This window comes from Solanum tuberosum, unplaced genomic scaffold (assembly GCF_000226075.1).
Source record: "Solanum tuberosum cultivar DM 1-3 516 R44 unplaced genomic scaffold, SolTub_3.0 scf00169, whole genome shotgun sequence".
Classification (NCBI taxonomy): Eukaryota; Viridiplantae; Streptophyta; class Magnoliopsida; order Solanales; family Solanaceae; genus Solanum; species Solanum tuberosum.
In genome coordinates, this window is record NW_006239099.1 from 4702 (window position 1) to 26270 (window position 21569).

Below are 21569 nucleotides of genomic sequence, written 5' to 3' on the forward strand. Positions count from 1 at the left end.
ACCCCCTGTACTATTTAATAGTGTATTTTAAAGATATATATGTGTCTACGTGGACATCATAAATATTGCATCATTTTAAATAGTAATGTGTCCACGTGGGCACATATATACCTTTAAAATACACTATTAAATAGTGCAGAGGGTAAAAGGTCCTCCATAAAGTTTGGTATCGTAACAACAATTTCGGCCAAAGTTGGAGTATTTTTCAGACTCTTTTCCCTAAAAGAAACTAAAACAAAACAGTTTATCTTCTACATTTTTAAAGAAGGATCCTACATGTTCTCCTAAAACCCATGAAGAATCAAAATCAAAATTTCAAATTATAAATTAATTATGAAAATTTTAGAGGGAGAAAGAATAAAGAATGGGGAAGAGAAAAGGTTATTTAATTAGAAGCAGAGACAATTTTTTTGTTATTGGGAATAAACTAAAAGCTTATATACTTTATTTTGAGAAAAAAACACTTTTCTTGAAAAATCAGAGTGTTTGACTAATAAGTAAAACTGCTTTTAAATGGAAGCAAAAACAGTTTTCTGCTATTGAAAAAAAGCTAAAATTTTACACTTCGAAAAAAAAACCAAAAGCCGAAGCTAGCAAATTAGTTTTCTTTTTCAAAACCAAAATATCTCTGTCATATATACATATAACCAATATATATCTCATACTTACTTATTTTTGTGTTGAATTTTTCATATGAACTTAGTTCATTTGTGGAATAGTTTTTAAATTTATTTTATTTGATATTTTTAATTATATTTATATCATCATGTTAAAACACTTTTTAAATATATATTTTTTTTTCAATGTCTAAAAATAAACAATTTTTAATAACAATCACAAACAAGTATGGAAAGGAGAAGATACATTGTATGCTCGTCCAAGCGGAACGACGTCAGTTTGCTCTGCGATAATCAAATCACAGATATCACTTCCGTCATCGACTAAACACAAAGTACATACATAGCTTCTTCGTTCAGTATAGGTTTAGCACAAACAACTCTAGGGTTTATGAGTCCCAATTCTCGAACCCTTTTTCTCTATAATCCTCAAGAATAGCTGTATTCGTGAACCCAATTTCCATGGATAGACACAAAGGAGAGAGGTACAACTCAGACCCATTTCAATACAACCATTCAAGGGGTCCTCCATCTCCTAGAACTTTTTCTGATGGTTCTGGGAACCCTCAACATCATCATCGTCGAAGTCCGGAGGAATACCGTGGCCCCCGTCACCACCGGGCCTTCAATAGCCCTCCTCGGCACCCTACTGATACTACTGCTGCTACTGGTGGTGGTGGTGGTGGGGTTGATTCTGGAAGGTTGCATTCGGGTTACCAGATGCCACCACCGCCTCATCCTCTTTCGGGGCAAAAACGGGGTTACCCGTCTCCAGGTATACCTTAAAGTTTATCCTCATTTTTATTTTTCTTCTTTATTACTGGTAAGTTGAATGTGGATTATTTAGAATTGGAACAAAATTTACTTGGTATAGTGGAATGGATAACAGATGAATCTAGATTCTTGTAATTATGATTCAAGTGAAGAAAAAGTAAGCCTATTTATTTCGGGCTTTAAAACCAGTAGTTCTAGTGGTCGACTCGGTTCTTTCAAATTGTTTCTCATTATTGAGAAAAGGTAACAAAGATAAAATACGAGCTTGTTTTATAGCAAGAGTAATTAATCGTTGTTGTTTCAAGGTCAATCTATTCACGCGTCTTGATAATATTTTTCCCTGTTCACTAATAAATCGACTAATTAAACTCATGTTTCTATAATCCAATTTGATCCCCTGATTGAATCGGGGGCAAACGCCTACGAAAAGGTCGCTTGGATTATCCATGGTTTGTTTGTTTAATTTATTCCTTATCCCTAGAATCCTATTTCGTAATTCTAATTCATTTTAAATCCACTCAAAATAGGATTTTTCAAAAATAGGATTTGTTTATTTTCTATTTAAATATGTTATATATATAATGTCATTTTTTCCCCTTCCTTGAAAGGGTAAGACACATGTACTTGGTTCGCTCTATTTCTTTATCTCCCCAATGAATCGTATGTGATTTTATATAGATTTGATGGAAGGATACATTTGAACGCCCAATTAGTTTTTGTACTTTCAAGCACAATTCGTTTGCTACTATGTGCAATTTTAATTTGAGTCTCTAAAAGAAGAATTTTCATTTTATTTAACCTCGTCCCGCTATATCCAAAAGGAAAAATTATTGATATGTTCTTTATGATGTTGGTAGTCAAGGACCTTAAGGCTTACTAAAAAAAACCCCCCCAAAAATAGAAATTAATAGTACCCTTCGGGGTGGCCTAGTGGTTTGGGCTTGAGACTTCCATGCTGGAGGTCTCAAGTTCGAAACCCCTTGCCAACGAAAGTAAGGGGTTTGCCTTCTGGGTCAAGCTCGTCGCACCGGGTTTGCCTAGTGTGGGTTACCTCTCCTATGTGATTTGTGAGCTATTGCATAGGAGCGGAGTTTTACCCTGTGCGCACCCAAAGGGTAGCGGCTGTGAGTTTCCCTTGTCATAAAAATAAAATAAATTAGAAATTAATAGTTAAGGACCTTAAGGCTGAGGTTGTGATGTATACCTACTAGCTAGTATTACACTCGAGACAAGATAAAACAAACGTAATCAAATGGTTAAATGATTAATACAACAGTCCAAAAAAAGAAAAAGAAGTAACAAAAGTACATGAAACAATAAATAATAACTAAAACAATAGATAGTAACAAAATATAAACTATAATAAAACAATATGATAATCAAGGTACAAAGAATCAACAGATAGTAATAGAAATAAAAGGACGAAAAACTACATGAGCAATACTACGACTATTAGTATGAACGTGCAACAAGACAACACACTGTTGCCTATTAACCTTCTATCTAATTCGTGTCCTCCTCACCCTCTTATCTAAGGTCATGTCCTCGATAAGCTAAAGTTGTGTCATGTCATGTCTACTCACCTCTCCCCAATACTTCTTTGGTCTACCTCTACCTCTCCTAAAATCGTCCATAGCCAACCTCTCACACCTCCACACAGGGGCAGCCGTGCATATCCTCTTCACATGTTCAAATCATCTCAATCTTGCTTTTTGCATCTTATCTTCTACTAAAGTCACTCCCATTTTGTCTCGAATTTCCTCATTTCTAATCCTAACTTCTAGTATATCACATATCCATCGTAACATCCTCATTTCTTCAACCTATCTTTTGAATGTGAGGGTTCTTGACTGGCCAACACTCCACCTCGTACAACATAGTTGGTCTAACCACCACCCTGTAGAACTTACATTTATGTTTTGGTGACATCTTCTTATCACATATGACTTCGGATGCTAGCTTCCACTTCATCCACCCTACATCCATATGGTGAGTGATACCCTCGTTTATCTCGTATTTCCTTGGATATTAAACCCAAGATACTTGGAGCTACCTCTTTTGGATGACTTGTGTATCAAGCTTCACTTCTATTTCAGCCTCATGCATTGCGTCACTGATTTTGAACTTCATATATTTTGTTTTGATGTTGGTCCTTTAAAATCCAGGGTTTTTCTCCATACCTCTAACTTAGCGTTAACTCCCACAGCCAAGGCAAATGAAAATAGGGCTAAGAGCTGACCCTTGGTGCAACCCCATCACAACGAGAAAGTGCTTCGAGTCTCCTCCCACTATCTTTACCCTGGTCGTGGCTTCATTAAACATGTCCTTGATTGCCCTAGTATATGCAACAAGTACACCTCTAGCCTCCAAGCATCTCCATAGAACCTCTCGTGAGACTTTGTCGTATGCCTTTTATAGATCGATGAACACCATATATAAGTCCCTCTTCTCTCCCTATATTGGTCCACTAGTCTCCATACTAGATGTATGCCTTTTGTAGTTGAGTGCTCTGACATGAATCCGAATTGGTGTTTGGAAAAAGACACACTTATACTTACCCTAAGCTCCACCACTCTCTCCCAAATCTTCATAGTGTGACTCAACAACTTGATACCTCTATGGCTCTATAATTGTTGCAATTCTGAATGTCTCCCTTGTTCTTGTATCATTGTATGCCACCTCCATTTTTGGAATCTTCGTTGTCCGAAAATGACATTAAACAACCTAGTCGGCCACTCCATACCTGCCCTGCCTAGACACTTCCAAAATTTCACTGGGATCTCATTAGGCTTGAATGCTTTTCCCCTACACATCCTACAAATACCACCCGTGACCTCCACCACCTCTATACACCTACATTACCCAAAATCACGACTCCTCTTGGAGTGATCCAGATCCCCCAACGCAATGTCTCGGTCACCCCCCTTATTCAAGAGTTCATGGAAGTATGACTGTCATCTTTGTCTAATGAGTGTTTCGTCCTCTAGTACTTTGATGTCCATCATCTCCGTCTAATGAGTGTTTCCTCCTCCAGTACTTTGATGTCCTCATCCTTGATGCACTTAACTTGGTCCAGGTCACGTGTCATCTTCTCCCTTGCCTTGGCTAACATGTACAACTTTTTATCCCCGCCTTTGTCCTCTAGTTCTATGTGCACCTCGAGCCTGAAGAATATTCTAAGTGATATATTATTCTATTCAGATGTCTCTTATGTACTTCCTAGATCAAAATGTCTAGCATCATGGTTCTTTTAACTGGAAATCCTGTGTATATATTGTAGTAGTTACTTGTAGGCATACTTTTGTAAGATATTGTTGGTCAAATGTTTTTCTTTTAATAGATATGTATGAAATTTGTTGACTAAAAGGCAATCGTATATTGCTTGGTCAATGTAATGCAGATCCTTTGTTCTGTTAAGGGTGTTCTGTGACATTTGTTATTCTCTTAGTATATAATTAACACGTGATAGGTCTTTAATTTTTCTCTGCTTGTTTTTCTGTTTTTGTTTTTTAAATATTATTTTTAGTGTATTCATTGTTATCCATATTCATTCAGAACAAGTTGATGAAGCTGGTTTTGCCAAACTTTTTGTTGGATCTGTCCCAAGAACGGCAACTGAAGAAGATGTAAGTCCTTGTTAATCTTTAAACTTGTCATTTGTCTTGTTTTCCCTCATTGTTATTAGTACTCATAATAGGTGACACTAGTATTTTGTGTTCTGGTTCCTACTATATTTGCTTCCTAGATTTCCGGATCATGCACCTCTCTTCTTTACCATATTTTATATCCTAATTGGCATGTACTTAGTTCTCTGTGTCAGCAAACTATTGATCTTGATATCCTGTCAAAGAGGGAAGAATAAACTATGTTGCGAAGGGACACATAATATGTTGGTATTCGGATTGATTGATAACTTGCAGTTGATGTTGATATCTCTTAAGAGAAAGTAGTTGAGCTGAGCATTTTCTGAGCAATGGTCATGCCTGTGACAAGTTTGCCACTATGATTTTGCTTGCCATGACCTGTATGCTCTAGGAAGTTCATTTTCACTGGATATGCTTCCTTTTAACTTCTACACGTCAATGCATATTGTTTGCCAAGAATGCTGCCATCCGATCTTTTCCTTTTATTCAACCTGTATCATTTCAGAATGTGCTTGGTATTCTTCCTCATCTCTCAGTCCAATTAGCTGATCATTCTTGTTTGATGTCAGATCCGACCTTTGTTTGAGGAACAAGGACGAGTTCTCGAGGTTGCTTTCATCAAAGATAAGAGAACTGGGCAACAACAAGGTATGTATTGCTAGATTTTTTTTTTGCAGATTTGCTTTGGATCTACATGTCTCTTTTCAGGACCTTTGAGGGCTGAACGAGCAGTATAAGATCATGTTTGATGTCAGTTTGTTTTCCACAATTGTCTGGATGCCTGGTATTGATTGCAACTGTCTTTTGCGTTCATCCTGTCAACCAAAGAGAAGACGAGAATAAAACTTGTGAATCAACCTTCCTGTGGAAGTTGACAATAGTGAAGAAAGGTTCTTGTTTTGTAGTATAGGCGTCAGTTGGAGAAATTAGAGTATGATTATTGTATAGGTTATGTGAGCGCAACTGTTTTCTGTGTTTACTTTGTGGAATGTCTGGATGTACATCACTTGAAATGATTGACATTTGGATTATTACCTAGTGATGTGCCCAACTTCTATTCCATTGGGGTAGTGATATGATTTATTCAGTTGTTGTAGATGTGGAAATTCATCATGTTGATGCATGCTTGACTCTAAAGTAATCCAATTGTGGATGTGAAGTTGGATCATCAAATAGAAATGGTGTGTCCAGCTGGATGTTTAGCATATCTCTTTAGAAGTGAGTGATGAATTGCAAACTATTTCCTTGGTAAATTACCGTATTAATTAACAGTCTAATATCATCTACTTTTCACTTCCGGAGAATGATTGACTTATTGAGGCTTTCCTAGATCTCATCTGAAGTTTATCTTATCAGTGGTTGGCGTATGACAACAAACAACAGAACAAATAAATAGAGTATCTCTTTAATCAGAGTGCTGAGGCTGACATGGCTGCTAGATGCTGATTTGAGATGCTAGTGAAATCATTCTGTAGTGCTATGTGTATTTAGACATTTATTCTTCTCCATTCATATCCTGGTCAGTTGAATGCGTATGGTTGATTTTGAAGCCACACCCTCCTTTAGTTAATAGTTCCTCGATACGTCCGTATGCTTATCATTTGCAACATGCAGTGCGTGATGAATGAGTGTGTCTGGTTGGTAGATACCTGGATGACATGACATTGCCATTTTCTCTTTTTTTTGGTGCAATATCGCGTATTTGAATGTATCCCCAGGATTTTTCAAACATATACCAGGATGAATGTGATGTTTAGGATATTAATATTCCATCTTCAATTTATTGCTTGTGCTGATAGGGGCCTTGTGAATTATCTTGCATTATTTACCCCGATGCGAGTGAGCTCTTCACTGAATGCTTCTTAATGTTTGTTCGATGATGTTCATGGGTGAATGAGGTTCTTATGATAATGCACTAGAAGGTGTTTTAATTTAATTATTAATTTATGTAATCCTCTTGGTGTGGTTGATTTTGAGTTTTGGCTTCGTGGTCAATAACAATTGTCAGAAGTAATGGTAGTTGTTCATTAACAAAATGCATGTGCATCGTATGCCACGTTGTGTATATTCTAGATTTTGTTCCATTACAGGGCTGTGACACCCTTATAGAACAAACTGGGTTGTGACACCCTTATAGAACAAACAGGGTTGCGCACACTGCTTTTTGCTGTGTGGTGGCATGGTCGATATAATATTTGAGTACATTAATGGATATGTATGTGTAATTTTCTTGATGTAGTTCATTATCAATGCAGGCTGCTTTAGCAATTTCCCTCATAAGATATATTAGATTATATATGGTTGGCTTCGTTCTACTGGTGTGGTTAATTGTGTACATTAATTGCGAGTCCCTGTGATGCTTTTCCATTACCAAAACCCATGGGGTGCATAGTAGGTGTGTTTATTGAGCTTTGTTGAGCTTCATATGCATCCCATCAAACAACAGATTATTTTGCTCATGACTTTATTGAGCTCTATCAAACAACATATTATTTTGTCTGCAGGGGACCGTCATAATAAGGTCCTGCTTTATACACATGGTAGTGAGTGTATGATTTGGACCTTGAGAATTTCTATATTTTAATTTTTGCCATATGTCATCATTATGCCACAAAAGGTGGCTAGAGTTAAAAATTTGACAGAGCAGTTGCATGAATGACATGGTTGGTCAACACTGCATGGGATGAAAACAGTTTCACCACTAAAGTTACTAGGGTCTGTAGAAACTGTATCAGAAAAAGAGTAATAGTGATATGAAAGATGTTTGATGCCTGTCACTAGGCTAAAATCAGGGAAGTACAAGTTTTTTATTCTAAAGGTATTTCAGTTAAAGTGGTGCTGATGAGTTAATTCTCTAGTGAGTCAGGTTACTGATTTTCAGTGACGGGGTTCTCACTTTGGTTTCTGTTTTGTGCTTTGCATATTTAAGTTATTTCCATTGTCTGCTTCTTGGGCTTTGATGCAGTTCCCCATTTCTGGCCTTCATTCACTTCTTTATAGGTGTTTGTTAATTGATCTTCGTCAGGCTATAATGATATTTGATTGAATGTTTTCGGTGATAAGTTGCATACCTTGTCCTGATTTATGCAATCTTTGATTGTACTACATACATGAAAGGTGGTGTATGGTTAAGCCCCATTCATGTTGTATGATTAAGTGGAAGAACACCCACTTAGAGTATTTGGATTTATATTAAGTTTTGTGCTATTTGAACTTTTAATTTTCAAATGATGTTCTCAGCTGCAAGATTTCCTCTGTTTCTCCACCTTAGTTTTAATTTTGTTTCTGAGATGACACTTGTTGTTGTCGTTGCAACTGCTCTTATTTTTTACTTTTATCTTTATGATTTTATGAAGTGCATGCTCTGAGATACAAAGAAAATTACAAGCTTCTATGCTGTAGTTAATCAATAGTGCTCACTGCTCACTTTCTACAGAATGTATTTTGTTAAATTAACTTCTCAAATGTTTGGGGAGGATAATGCATGCATGCTTCTTCTCTTCTACAGTTTAGTTTTTGTGTGATTAATTAACTGAATGAAAAAGAATGCTGGATCGATGTTACAATTGCAGAATATATTGTTCCCTCAGTTCTTTGATTTAGTTCCATTTATCTTCAACCTGACTGCCTAAAATGGCATTCTGAGAAGTCTGAGTTCAGCAACTCAGTTCAGTCATCAGTGACCGAGGAAAGGTTGAGACGAAGAGGCTGATAACTATCATAATTTTGTCTTTGAATAGTCAAACATTGTAAAGTCAATGGGGCTTCAAATGGTCTTATATGGGGGTTAATGAAGTAGGTGACCTTGGTTGGATCTCATAACTGCGGTTAGAGATTCCTACCTGTTTGGGTGGTGTGTTTGGCTAACTTAAACAAGCAGCGTGTATGCTTCACTGTTGATGGAATGAATGAGTATCATATATGTGTGTTCGTGCGACGCTTTGTGGGCTTTAAAACTATACTATTACTTTTGCGTATCAGAAAACGATATGATTTGTTGTCATGGACTTCTCATCTTTATATTAATGACTTATTACCCCTTTGCTATCCCTTAAAGTCCATTCTGTTTACTTGCTAATGTATTATGCTGCTGAATGATGTACTCTTCTTTGCGGGTGTGTACTTGCTGGTGAAGCTTTGTGGAATCTGATAATATCAGGATATAAACTTGACTTCTGCAGGATGTTGTTTTATTAAGTATGGTACTTCAGCTGAAGCTGATAGAGCTATAAGAGCATTGCACAATCAATATACTTTGCCTGGGGTAAATTCTACTGCTGAGATACTGGAAAATTGTTTGGCTCATTTTTTAGTTCGTAATTCATCTGTGTATTTAACCAGGGAATTGGTCCTATTCAAGTCAGGTATGCAGATGGTGAACGTGAACGCCTTGGTAATTTTTACTCTCTTTTACCAAGTACCTCAACATTTTAGTTCAGATAGTACTTCGTGTGACTTGGTTGAAAGGGACTTTATGCTTGTTAGTTTGTTACACATTTTTTGTTCTTCCCCATTGATAGGTGCAGTTGAATACAAGTTATTTGTTGGGTCACTGAACAAACAAGCTACAGAGAAGGAAGTTGAAGAAGTATGTACATGCATTACCAAGATATATTTTTCTTTTCTCATGTTCTGTTTTTCGGTTTGGAATTTTATCTTTTGCATAGATAGCTATCTATCTACGCGCATAGCATGTGACGGCCTCAACAAGTCAAAGCTTGTGCCTTGTATCTATAAACCCAACTAAATTTTCATAACATGCATACATGTACATCTGTCTTCGTTGATCGATTATAGTAGTGATTGCTTGCCAGTGAGGCGCTGAAAACTTTTCAATTGGGTGATGCGCACATATAGCTGCATTATGACATATGAATGTGACACCACAACCACACTGTACATAGCTTGTTCTTTTCAACCTATTTGGCATGGATTATGAAATGCTGACAATTTTCTGAATGATTCGCTTTTGTTTTCTTTTCATATTTTATTGAAAAACAGCTACTAAATATTTCTTTTCAATTCTTTTCAGATATTTTTACCATATGGTCGTGTGGAAGATGTCTATCTCATGCGTGATGATATGAAGCAAAGTCGTGGTTTGTGTTATTGATTCCTTTTTTATTCTGTATGAATGTGCACCTTATCCTGTGCTTTTGCTATATGATGAGACCCAGTTTCTTTTCCCTGATAGTGCCTGAAGGCTCTGATCTCCATATCTCAGGTTGAAGCAAACTTATGACTTATAAACTATTGTTGAACTATTCCATTGGTGCTTTAGCTATAAAGATTTACCTATAGGCTCATCCTTTCTTAGATGTCCAATATAATTTTTTTTTATCTTGAACAATACATTATGGTCTTTGGAGCCATATTGTTATGTTGTCCTGTCTTCACACTTCATTTTTCAATATTCTCTTAGATATCACTAGGAAGTACACACTCCTTTTGTTTTCACTAATTTAATAGTTTAAAAAGAAAAATTAGACGTTTCCTTGCTGAGGGAAAAATATAATCTTAGCTTTTCCATAGTCCTGGTTTGTTCTCTTAGGGGTCGTTTGGTAGAGTGCATTAGAAAAAATAATGCATGCATTAGCTTTGTGTATTACTAGTACCTTGTTTGGTACACTTTTTCAACCTATGTATAACTAATGAAGCATCAATTCTATTTGGAATTAAGGTATGTATAACTAATACATGGAAATCCATGGTATTAGTAATGTTGTGGGTTTTAATGCACATATATTAGCATGATGAAAGACAGTTGCCCCTCAAAACCGTCGTCACATCCTTTCCATCATATTTTATGGAGGGTATTTTTTTTAAACAAATATTTCTTTCTATAGAAATTATGCAATACATGTTATTTTTAATACACCAAATCAAACATCGCATAAGAAATAATTTCAGCATAACTAATGCAAGCATTACTTATACACCATATTTAACACTATTCTTATCCATTTGTATCAAGCAGCCTCTTAATGAGTTCCTGTTAAGTACTTGATTACTTGCACCGAAGGATGCTGAATATTAGCAACAATAATTCAAGCATGAAGTCTTGGGATTTATTGTTGGTAGTTTATATTCACCCTCGCTAATTTAACTATAACTACTTTGAAGGTTGTGGATTCGTCAAATATTCTAATAGAGATATGGCAATGGCTGCTATAAACTCTCTGAGTGGAAATTATACAATGAGGGTAAGGTTGTGATATCTTAATAGTTGTCTTGTTTGATACCATTATTAAACCCTTTTATCAATTTGTAATTGCCTTTACAATTCCAGGGGTGCGATCAACCTTTAACTGTTCGGTTTGCTGACCCTAAGAGACCTAAACCTGGAGAACAACCTAGGTATTTCATGAGATACCAATGTTCTTTATTTTAATAAAAGCAAAGATGTTCTGAGTAGGCTTTGCTTTGACCAGTGCATTTGTTGTTCTGCTAATTAGTTATAGTTTGCTTTATCACTCTTTTTCACTCCTTTCAGAGGTGGTGGACCAGCTTTTGGTGGACCTGGTGTTGGACCTCGCTTCCCAACACCTGGGATTAGGTATTAGTTAAGTTTTTGCATTTGCAACTGAGGTTTTCTGCAATATTTAGAACTCAGACTCTTTGTTTTCTCTGGTATGTAGACCACCGCCTAATATTGGCGAGCCTTTGCAAGGACAAGTTGGTCCTAGTGCTTGGCGTCCTATGAGTCCTGAAGGTTTCAGGCCAATTTCCAACCAAGGGATGCATGGTTTTGGAAATCAATTTCCTCCTAGATCCACTGATACCACAGTGCCTTCTGCTTTGGTAAGGAAAACATGTTGAATCCTCTGTTGCCGTTAGATTAACTGTTTATGAGGGGAAAGTTGCAATATTTGTTTAAATTTTGCCATCATGCACTGTGTTGATGTAATTGTGTGCTTGTCCTTTTGGTTCAAAAGCTTTCATATGAAATGAATTCTAAAGCTATATAATATATAGCTCGAGGGTAACTTGGTAATGTACTTCCTCTAAGTATGTTGGTGGTCAATTGTTGCATATGTTGGTGGTCAATTGTTGCATGTGTTGGTGGTCAGTTGTTGCAGAGGGAAGCAAGTCAGTTCTTTGACATATATTTGTACCTGCGAAAATGTCTAGCTAGGTTGGAATTAGAGAGACACATCAGGGATGGACTACTGCAAATGGCCTACACCATCTGTTACCTACCCTTTCCTGGGAAACTAGATTGAGTGTCCTTATTACGAATACATGCTATGGTCATTTTTTAATGACGGTTATGTCCGGGCCAACTTTCACTCACCTCGATTATTCCACCAGGTACCTGCTACCTCCCACCAATACAGATGGGAAGAAATCACCTAGTGTTTTTTTACCTCCGCTGAGATTTGAATTTGAGACCTCATGGTCTATGTTGCTCAGACCCTCCAAAAATGATGCTGCACCCATGTGCTACATGCTTTAGTCATATAACTAGAACCAATTCTTAGACCTGTAATATATTCCTGGATTTATCTGCAGAACATGTCTTCTTATTGCATTCTGGGTCAAATTTCTTTGGGTGATTTCTGCTTTTGTTAATGAGGGAATTTTATTTATTACCTGTCCTTGTAGCATTCAAACACTTAACTACTCATACTTTTTTAAAACACATGTTACTCTTAAATTCAAAGATTTTTCTTTATAATTTATATCTGTTACTATGTCTTTTTAGAAGCTAACATACTAATTTATAGAACAGAGGCATAAAATGATCATGTCTCTGTGATTGTGTTCTTATCTCCACTCATCAGGTTTTAGGGTTCCCTGTTCAAATTGTTGCTTGATTCCTCTAGGATTGTGTGTTTTTAGAGCCTAATTTAGAGTGTTTTTCTCTACACAATTTGTGTTTTGATGATCTAATCTGAATGATATTTCTGAACTTCTAATAGCAAACTGCGAGCTAAAGTGGCATCAACTTTATTGCTAGGCATAATTCAAGTAGAAGAGCATGTATATGGTTGTGACCTTTGGCTGTATCACAATACTTAATTGGACTACTTTATGAGTGATTACTGACTACAACTTATTTAAATGCAATTTCCAGAAGAAATCGACCTCGACTAATTCTCGATTGAGTAATTGTTGATTGTATATCCTGAAGATTGTTTCTCTATATGTATATAAAGTACACTTTGTACATGTATAGAAATGGTGTGTTGTTCTAATGCTGCCTGCACAAACTTTTAGGGTGGCTCCTTCAGGAGTGTTAATGGCACTGGAAATGGGATGCTTACAGGACTTGCAGCTTCTTCTGCTCCTACACCGCAACTGGTATGTGTTTATAGAAACTTGCTTAATGTTATTTCAATCATAAGAATGGTTTGTGTTCGTTGTTTTTGTGCTAAGTTGTGTCTTTTGTTGGCAAGTCTGCTCAACAATTCCCCACTGTTGGCCCACAAATTTCTTCACTACAAAAGCCACTTCAGTCACCACAGCATATACCATCTTCCGTGCAGTTTCAGCCTCCAGCGTCAATACCTATGTCACAGGGACCAACATCTCATGCTTTGTTTGGGCAGACAAATCAAGTACAAATGTCCCACTCTGCTGGTCAAAGTCCTTTCCGTCAGGGAGTGCCATCGCAGCAGTCGCTTGGTTTGACTGGGCAATCAACTGTTTCTCAGTCCCAGGTGCAGCGCAATATGACACCTGTCATTGGACATACACCCTTAAGTAACAACATGCAAATACATGCTGCATCTGCAAATGCAAACCAGCAGCCTTTCCAGCAGCAGTCGGTCCAACATCTTCAACGGCCACCTTCGCAACTAGCACAGATGTTGTCTCAACAGACCCAAACTCTGCAGGCGAGTTTTCAATCATCGCGGCAAACCTTTACTCAGCTTCAGCAACAATTGCAGCTCATGCAACCATCTAGCCAAAACTCAGCAGTCCAGCAGGGCACACAAGATGCTAAACAACAGGTACACTTGAGAATATTTTCACAATAGAATTTCTTGTAACATAGGATTTTGAGATTCTCAATTTTTTCCTTTTGAAAATAATTTTCCATGGTATTGGAATGATATATGGTCTTTATTGGCCATTGTTCTCTTTAAATCTGTGTGTTCTATGGTTCAAAATATGTTCTGTTTCAGCCAGTTCTAGTTGGGGTTCAGTTTGTGTTTTCCATAACTATAAATATTTCAATAATATTCGAGTATTAAGAGTAAATGTTACTGTGCACATTGAGGTTAGCTGTTGACAATGTATACTGTCCTGCAGTCTCCATGGCCTGGGCTTGTTCAACAAGCGGCACCTAATGCCACTGCTGTCCAACCAAAAGCAGATGCACTTCCTGCTACATCTGGAATGAACCAGACTACAAGTCTGGTGAAATGTAATTGGACAGAGCACACATCTCCTGATGGATTCAAGTACTATTACAGCAGTACTACTGGAGAAAGCAGGGTAAACATCTACTATATAGTGCCTGCTGGTTGAGTTATATACTTTTAGGCCACCTACTAAGTATTAATCGTTGCTTTTGAAATTTAGTGGGAAAAGCCGGAGGAGCTGATATCATATGAACAACAACAGCAAAAACTGTCGGTCCAACAGTCTCATAATCAGGCTCAACCACAGGGGTTTCCTTCCCAACAAGTTCCTGAAATGCAAGCACAGCCTCGAAGTCAGCTTCCAACATATGCCCCAACCCAGGTCCGCCCTCAACTATCGCAACAAGCTTCTCAAGCTACTCTGGTTAGTATTTACTATTTAACCATTTTTCATTATAGGACTTGGATTTCAGTGGAATTCTTATTATATGTTTTTGATTTTCCAGTACCCAGTTGGAATGACAGGTCAACAACCGATTCAGGTACCATTATGCTTCTCATTGTTCTGATCTTATAATTTTTAAATCTTTGTAGATCATTCACTCTTGACTCAACTGTAGAAAATATGGCTCTCTTCACAGTAAAATATATGCCAGGATGGTGATGTAGAATTTATATTTTGTGATGTACAGTATCAACTGCTAAGTCATGTCTTTTTTAATAAAATAAAGGTTACGAGTATTATAGAAATTCAGAATGAAGGCAGTGCTAGTTGCCATATTTACAGAACAAAGTGACATCAAAATCAGTGTATCCTTGGTGCTACTTACGAGGATTTTACGAAGATTCTTAAAGTTCTAAAATAGACTCAGAATATTCTATGAAGCCTTCTTTACACATAATGAAAAAGTAAGAGTTCAACTTGATTTTCTGAATGGAACTTGAGTATATCTTCAAAACATCTTGCATTTCTTTCCGTCCTAATAGTCCACCAAATGCAAGCAGGTATTATTTTCCATTTGTTCTTCTGCCTGGTACCTCTGCCCAAGTTTCTCCAACATGCCAGTAATGCACTAGTCAATCTAGGAATTGTTCATCTGATAACTTTCATGTTTAAGAAAAGCTGCCAAAGCTGGTTAGTGATTGCTCGGTGAATAAACAGATCTGTTACTTTTTGACTCTGTTAGAGATGACATTTTGAGCATAACTGAATGCCCCTTCCCTTCTTGTTAATTTTTCTCCATTCAGGCAGGCTTCTTTAGCGATCAGCCAAACAAAAAGAGCTACATAGTATGTAATTTTGACTTTCCATATATGTTTTCAAGGCCACAATGTAGCTTGTTGACCAGTATGGATAAAATCATCAAAAGATGATTAGTTTGTCCTCTTGTTCCTCAAACCCTTTGAATGCTCCAGAGAAGAAATAAACTCATCAACTCTGTGTATCTCTCAATCCTGTTGCGGTCTTCTGAAGATCAAGTTCCGATTCTGATGGGCCCCTATTTGATTTACTGTTGCATCCTGTTGTTAGCTTAAACTGAAGATATCAGGGAACATGATCTTTAAAGACCCCTGTCCAAGCCAATTATCTATCCAAAATGATCTTCCATTCCCACATCGATGTTTGTATTTGCTTTGAAAGAGGACCATAAGTGCTAGACTAATACTGCCAAAATTATTTATATTTATGAGAACGGTAGAAGTTTGCCAGATGATCTTTGAAATTCCATTTTCTGGGAAGATTGCCACACCGCTCCGAAGTCAAACACATTGAATGACAAAACCACAACATGACTCTTCCTGATTAAATTCCTTCTGCGCTCCAACCATTCGTACCATGTTCCTGATTTTGATAACTTGTACCCCCTCTGTCCCTAGTTAGTAATGAAGAAGTGTGTACAAAAAAGGAAAAACAAATCTCTCAAGTGGGTCATGTGCATTTGTCAAAGGCACACCACCGACCACGGCACCATAATTACGTCGATTTCAGCCATGTCACCATCTAGTTTCATTTATTTTCACCCGCAGTAGATATTAAATAACTTTATCAATCAAAAGTAAAATAGGTAAATAATTAAAAAGTATTTTTGGTATCTACTCTCAAAGAAATAATATTACTCTCTCTATCCCTAATTATTTGTCCACTTTTCCTATTATAGTTTTCCCTAATTACTTGTCCATTTTGACAAATCAAGAAAGGACAACAATATTTTACCTATTATACCCTCAATTAATTATTTTGAAAAAGGTAGAACTTCTTGAAAATTTTAAGTTTTTAGTTCATCCACTTCATAATTAATAGGGGTAAAATGGCTATGTCAATTATTGTTTACTTAATATGTGTGTCAATTCAAAAGTGGACAATAATTAGGGATAGAGGGAGTAATAATTTTGAATGACTTGTCACCAGCCAATAAATAAATTCTGTTATCCACCTTAATCTTTAAATTTAGTTTTTAAACAAGTTTATGAACAGTATTAATTCTCAAAAAAATATATAGTTTTTAAACAATCACTAATGGGTGATTGAAGAAAAACTAGTTTCCTCCAAAGGATCATGACGTCCAAGTGCCCCAAAAAGAAGTCATTTGTAAACGAAAATAGTTTAGTTCCTATCCTCGATAGACGTGCCTGAGAGCATTTTTCTTCTGCTTCAGCTACCAAGTCATATATTGCCATCTTGTCTCTTCAATTTGAATCCTTGTGAAGTATCTAAAAGATATAGAAATATCTTAAACTTAGTGTTTGGTAATGAAATCATCTGTGTGCTTGTATTCTGCTGATACCTGCCTTCTGCATTACCCTTTGTGCTGAAGATGAGAGATTCTCCCTGACATGGCTTCTACAGTCCCTTGCCACAGTACTTGACAAAATACCTGTGTCCATATTTCTCCCCCTCAGCACAACCAATTGCTGAGAAGGGAAAAGATGAAAATTGTCTGTTCTATTGGTATGTGTTTTCTCCGGGTCCAAGTGCTCCTTGTCTCTATTTGGTTTTGTTTTTTCTCTAGTCTAATAAGAGTTCAACTTAAAGTATGGCTTTAAGTTGAATTAGCAAAATAGTGGCTGGCATCACCAATGTCTGTTTCCTCAACCCCTAATCTGCTTTCTCACGGGGATTTCTTCTTTTGTGTGAAGGCAGTTTGGTGCAACCTTCACTCTATTAATGCTCAAAGAAACCTGTAAGCTTCAATTGAGCCAGAAGGGCCATTTGTTGTATCCTGCTTTACGTTCTCTGCCATCCAACTTTCTGCTAGATTTTAAACTTTTTTTGTCCTTTTATTCGCCAAAAAAAATCTTTAATGATATAGATTTTTATATGGTGTTTGTTTTTCGCCAACATATATGGTGTTTGTTTTTCGCCAACATATATGGTATAACTATGTAGCGTGAGTAATGCATTATCTGTAGTAACAGTAAGGAATGAGTTGATTGATCAAAGGATCCTCAATTATTTTGTGATGTGCTGCTTACGGTGTAGTTCTCTAATGAATAAATTGAGGACTATCAGTACGTATAATGGGTGATGAATTTCTTGTGGTGCATTTGACTGCCATATCACCTCATCTTCTTACTCTTCACAGGGGATTCAAGCTACTCAGGAATGGATGTGGAAAAACAAGCCTGCAGGTTTCTTCTTTTCTTTGAATTGCAGAATTTATTAAGTTGGTCCAGAAATAGCTCAAGTATCACCGATAATCTTGCAACCCTTTTGTTTTGGTGGGTTGGTGGTCGAGCATATAAACATGGGAAACTTACATAAATATACTATATTAAGAAAATATTTACCATTTATAGTGATACCATTTTTTTATTCATTTAATCACTTTATAATACGGTTTTAATACATATTACGGGGAACAATTTATAAAACACATATAATACAAGTTTTATTGATGAATAATATACTTGTCACACATTTTATCACACATTTTAATATAATGTGTAAATTTCTCACCGAACAAGCATAATATATTTTAAAACAATTATAATACATATCTATTGCATACATAATTCACTTTTAATACATATTGCAGATTTATCATAGTATTGCTTTAAATGGTAATAAATAAAAAGATCGCTAAAATCAGTAATTGTTTATTAAAAGATACCCATCCAAGTAATTTTTCCTATAAACATTCTAGAAGTTGGGCTTAGGCATGATCTGTGAGTTGGAGATTTAAAGTTACAGTTTACTTGAAAGGGGCTATGCAATGGCTAGGCCTATGCATTTTTTGTTGAGCGGCATGCTTGTGCCCGTCTTTATTCTACAATTGAGAATATTATTACTAACAGCTTTATTATTATGAATATTTATGTTAACAGGAGCTTGAGTTTTTGCGGCTAAAATGATGCATTTAGCTGGAAGCAGATGTAACAATTTTATATTGTGCAGCCTGATTTCAAAGGAGATGTAGCATTACTCTGTGAATATGTTTTGGTAGAGGAATTAACAGTGTTGAGTACACTGCCCTAAGGAGTCAATGCTAAAATGCCAGTCTACGCGTTAGCTCTGAATGCTTAGAGATTGCCATTGTGTGCCTCCTTAAGGTTTCCAGCATTTCCTTGATACTCCCTACTGTATCGTATTATATTTATATATCAGAGCCCACAGTTGGGTTCAAAGATGTCTGTAGTCTAGAAATAATCCCCTCCCCAGCAAACCTTGGCAAAAGAAAATTAATCATTCAATCATAGTTTGTTGTGTATGACATGGTTGCGTTGCCTTGTATTATTATGTTATATACTTGGGGCACCATTCATTAGCTTTTTTTACGTGCTTTGTGTCCTATGGTCTTTGGTATATTTACATGCTCTTTTAGGTCTTGTTTTTCCGTTCTGCTTGACGCCTATATTTCTGTGAGTTCATTTTCCTTCTCTACGGTTTTTGCTACTTGTGGACTTCATATGATCTCCTGTTTGTTTCGTTTCATGCAATTAAGCAACTCTATCGTATATCTCTTATTACTCCCACTATTAATGACCTGTTTGGATGAACTTATAAAAAGTATGGAAAAAGGATAAATACACCCTAGCCATTGAAAATGGTATACATACATCTTTTGTTATACTATTGAGATATTAGGGTTCTTGCTGTTCAGAAAATGGAGCATTTGTATTCTTCACACCAATAGACGGACATGTATCCAATCTTGTGCATACCTGATATTTTACTTAATTTTAATCCAAAATCAGAGACCCACCCAGATTAATAAAAACCTGCCTATATATTATAACCTACCCACCCACTCACTAACATCTTAATAATGTACCCAAACAAAAACACTCCCAAATTCTACGTTCTTTTTTAATTATCTTTATTTTCAGCCCTTCTCCAAAGTTGACCAAAACAAAAACACAATAGCATGTGCTTTCAATGAAAAATAAGAGACTCATTTCAATTCTTTGTTCAAATCGATTTTTTGTTGTTGAAAAGGGTTGAAAATACTATCACCATTGACGGACAAAACTTCAAGCTTAAAATTGAGTCTGCAATTGAATCGAAACATTCAAACTCGAATTGATTTGTTGGTAAAAGGTATTGAATATACTCTCACCATTGATAAATAAACTTTCAAGCTTTGAAGTGAGTCTACAATAGATTGAAAATTTTGAATTCAAATTGATTTATTGTTGTTGAAAGGGGTTGAAAATTCTACCACCATTGACGCATACAACATCAAGCTTCAAAATGGATTGCAAATTTCAAGCTCAAATAGATTGTTGTTGAATGGTTTGAAAATATTCTTCAAATAGAATTTGATGAATTGAAAAAGATTTTGAAGCATATCCCAGTGCACCATCGATTTATTGTTGTTGGAAAGCTTTTGATTTTGATTTAGTAGCTTTGTCTAGGGTTGAAAATATTCTTGAAATAGATTTTAATTTAGGGAAAATGCATAAGTACCCCCCAGCCTATGCCCCAAATTCCTGAGACACACCTAACCTTTACTAAGGTCCTATTAATCCCCCTTCCCCAAACTTATTTTTTAATTAATTTTCTACCCCTTTTCGGCCTACGTGGCACTATCCTTGAAAAAATTGTCAACACGCACTTGGCCCACAAGATAGTGTCACGTAGGCCAAAAAGGGGTAGAAAATTATATATAAAAAAGTTCGGTTGAGTAATAGGACCTTAGTAAAGGTTAGGTGTGTCTCAGAGATTTTGGGCATAGGCTGGGGGGTACTTATGTATTTTCCCTTTAATTTATTCAAGATTAAAAATATTGTTCAAATCAATTTGTGTTATTGAAAGGAGTTGATCCACTGTTGTATCATGTATGAAACTTTTGGGAAGATGAACTGACTTCTTTCTTGAAGATGGAAGATTTTTTTTTTTTTATCAGCAAGGAATCAATCACATATATATATATATATATATATATAAAAGAGAGCCCTCAACCCGCCTACGTAGCGCCATCACAAACAAGAATTTTCTTTTAATTTATTTTATTTCCAAAACTAGCCTTCCCCTTTCATGAAAAATTGCGACTTTTTAGGAAGAGTTGCGACTTTCATGAAAAGTTGCGACTTTTTATGAAAAAGTTGTGACTTTTATGAAAGTTTGTGTCCTTTCCGAAGGGTTGTAAACTTTTTTCAAAGAGTTGTGACCTTTCTGATAAGACACAATAAACATTTGTTCACACTACCTTTTATTGTCTATAAATAGAGGAATTTCCTCTCATTTTAAAATAACGAAAATTTTGAACTTCTTCTTCTTTTGGACAATTAAATATTTGTGTATTTTGCTCCTGTTGTATTATTCACTGACACTAGGGGTGTACATGGCCGGGTTGGTTCGGGTTTTTCAAATATCAAACCTAACCATTTGTGTTGGATTTTTAAATTTATAAACCAAACCAAACCAATAAAACTCGGGTTTTTCAACCTCAGTTTTTTTCGGATTTTTCGATTTTTCGGGTTGTTTCGGGTTTTTCCGGTAAAGTATTCATACACAACATATAATTTACTTGTACTTCAAATATTTCTTTAGTCCTACCAAAATACAACTATCTAAGATGTTTCTTAAAAATATAACACAATATGATATGATTAATGACACTAAAATATCCAACAAAAATAATAATAATGAAATCGCGTAAAACAAATATTGCAAATTAACAAGTCATAATGAAAATGATCATAATTTAAAAGTACTAAATCATGCTAAAATTAAGTTTAATAAGTATTAGTTACATGACTAAATATTAAAGGAAATTAAA

The 21569-nt window shown here is 36.0% G+C and overlaps 1 protein-coding gene across 3 annotated transcripts in view; it reads left to right on the forward strand.

The window, feature by feature from the left end:
• Positions 1–841: 841 nt before the first annotated feature.
• The window catches only part of LOC102581555 (flowering time control protein FCA), a 24539-nt gene continuing 3811 nt past the window's right edge, over positions 842–21569 (forward strand). Inside the window, exons 1-18 of one of the 3 annotated variants that reach the window (XM_015311783.1) lie at positions 842–1392; positions 4947–5017; positions 5605–5683; positions 9217–9299; positions 9377–9428; positions 9556–9623; positions 10068–10134; positions 11159–11238; positions 11325–11392; positions 11529–11591; positions 11674–11836; positions 13256–13339; positions 13525–13992; positions 14294–14479; positions 14567–14770; positions 14853–14888; positions 17931–17976; positions 18673–19126. In XM_015311783.1, coding sequence (XP_015167269.1) covers positions 1080–1392; positions 4947–5017; positions 5605–5683; positions 9217–9299; positions 9377–9428; positions 9556–9623; positions 10068–10134; positions 11159–11238; positions 11325–11392; positions 11529–11591; positions 11674–11836; positions 13256–13339; positions 13525–13992; positions 14294–14479; positions 14567–14770; positions 14853–14888; positions 17931–17976; positions 18673–18680 — 2139 coding nt within the window. In that variant the 5' untranslated portion in view covers positions 842–1079 and the 3' untranslated portion in view covers positions 18681–19126. Of the gene's footprint in view, positions 1393–4946; positions 5018–5604; positions 5684–9216; positions 9300–9376; positions 9429–9555; positions 9624–10067; positions 10135–11158; positions 11239–11324; positions 11393–11528; positions 11592–11673; positions 11837–13255; positions 13340–13434; positions 13993–14293; positions 14480–14566; positions 14771–14852; positions 14889–17930; positions 17977–18672; positions 19127–21569 lie in introns of those variants that run through there. The other 2 variants (XM_006354248.2, XM_006354249.2) reach the window with 2 other exon arrangements.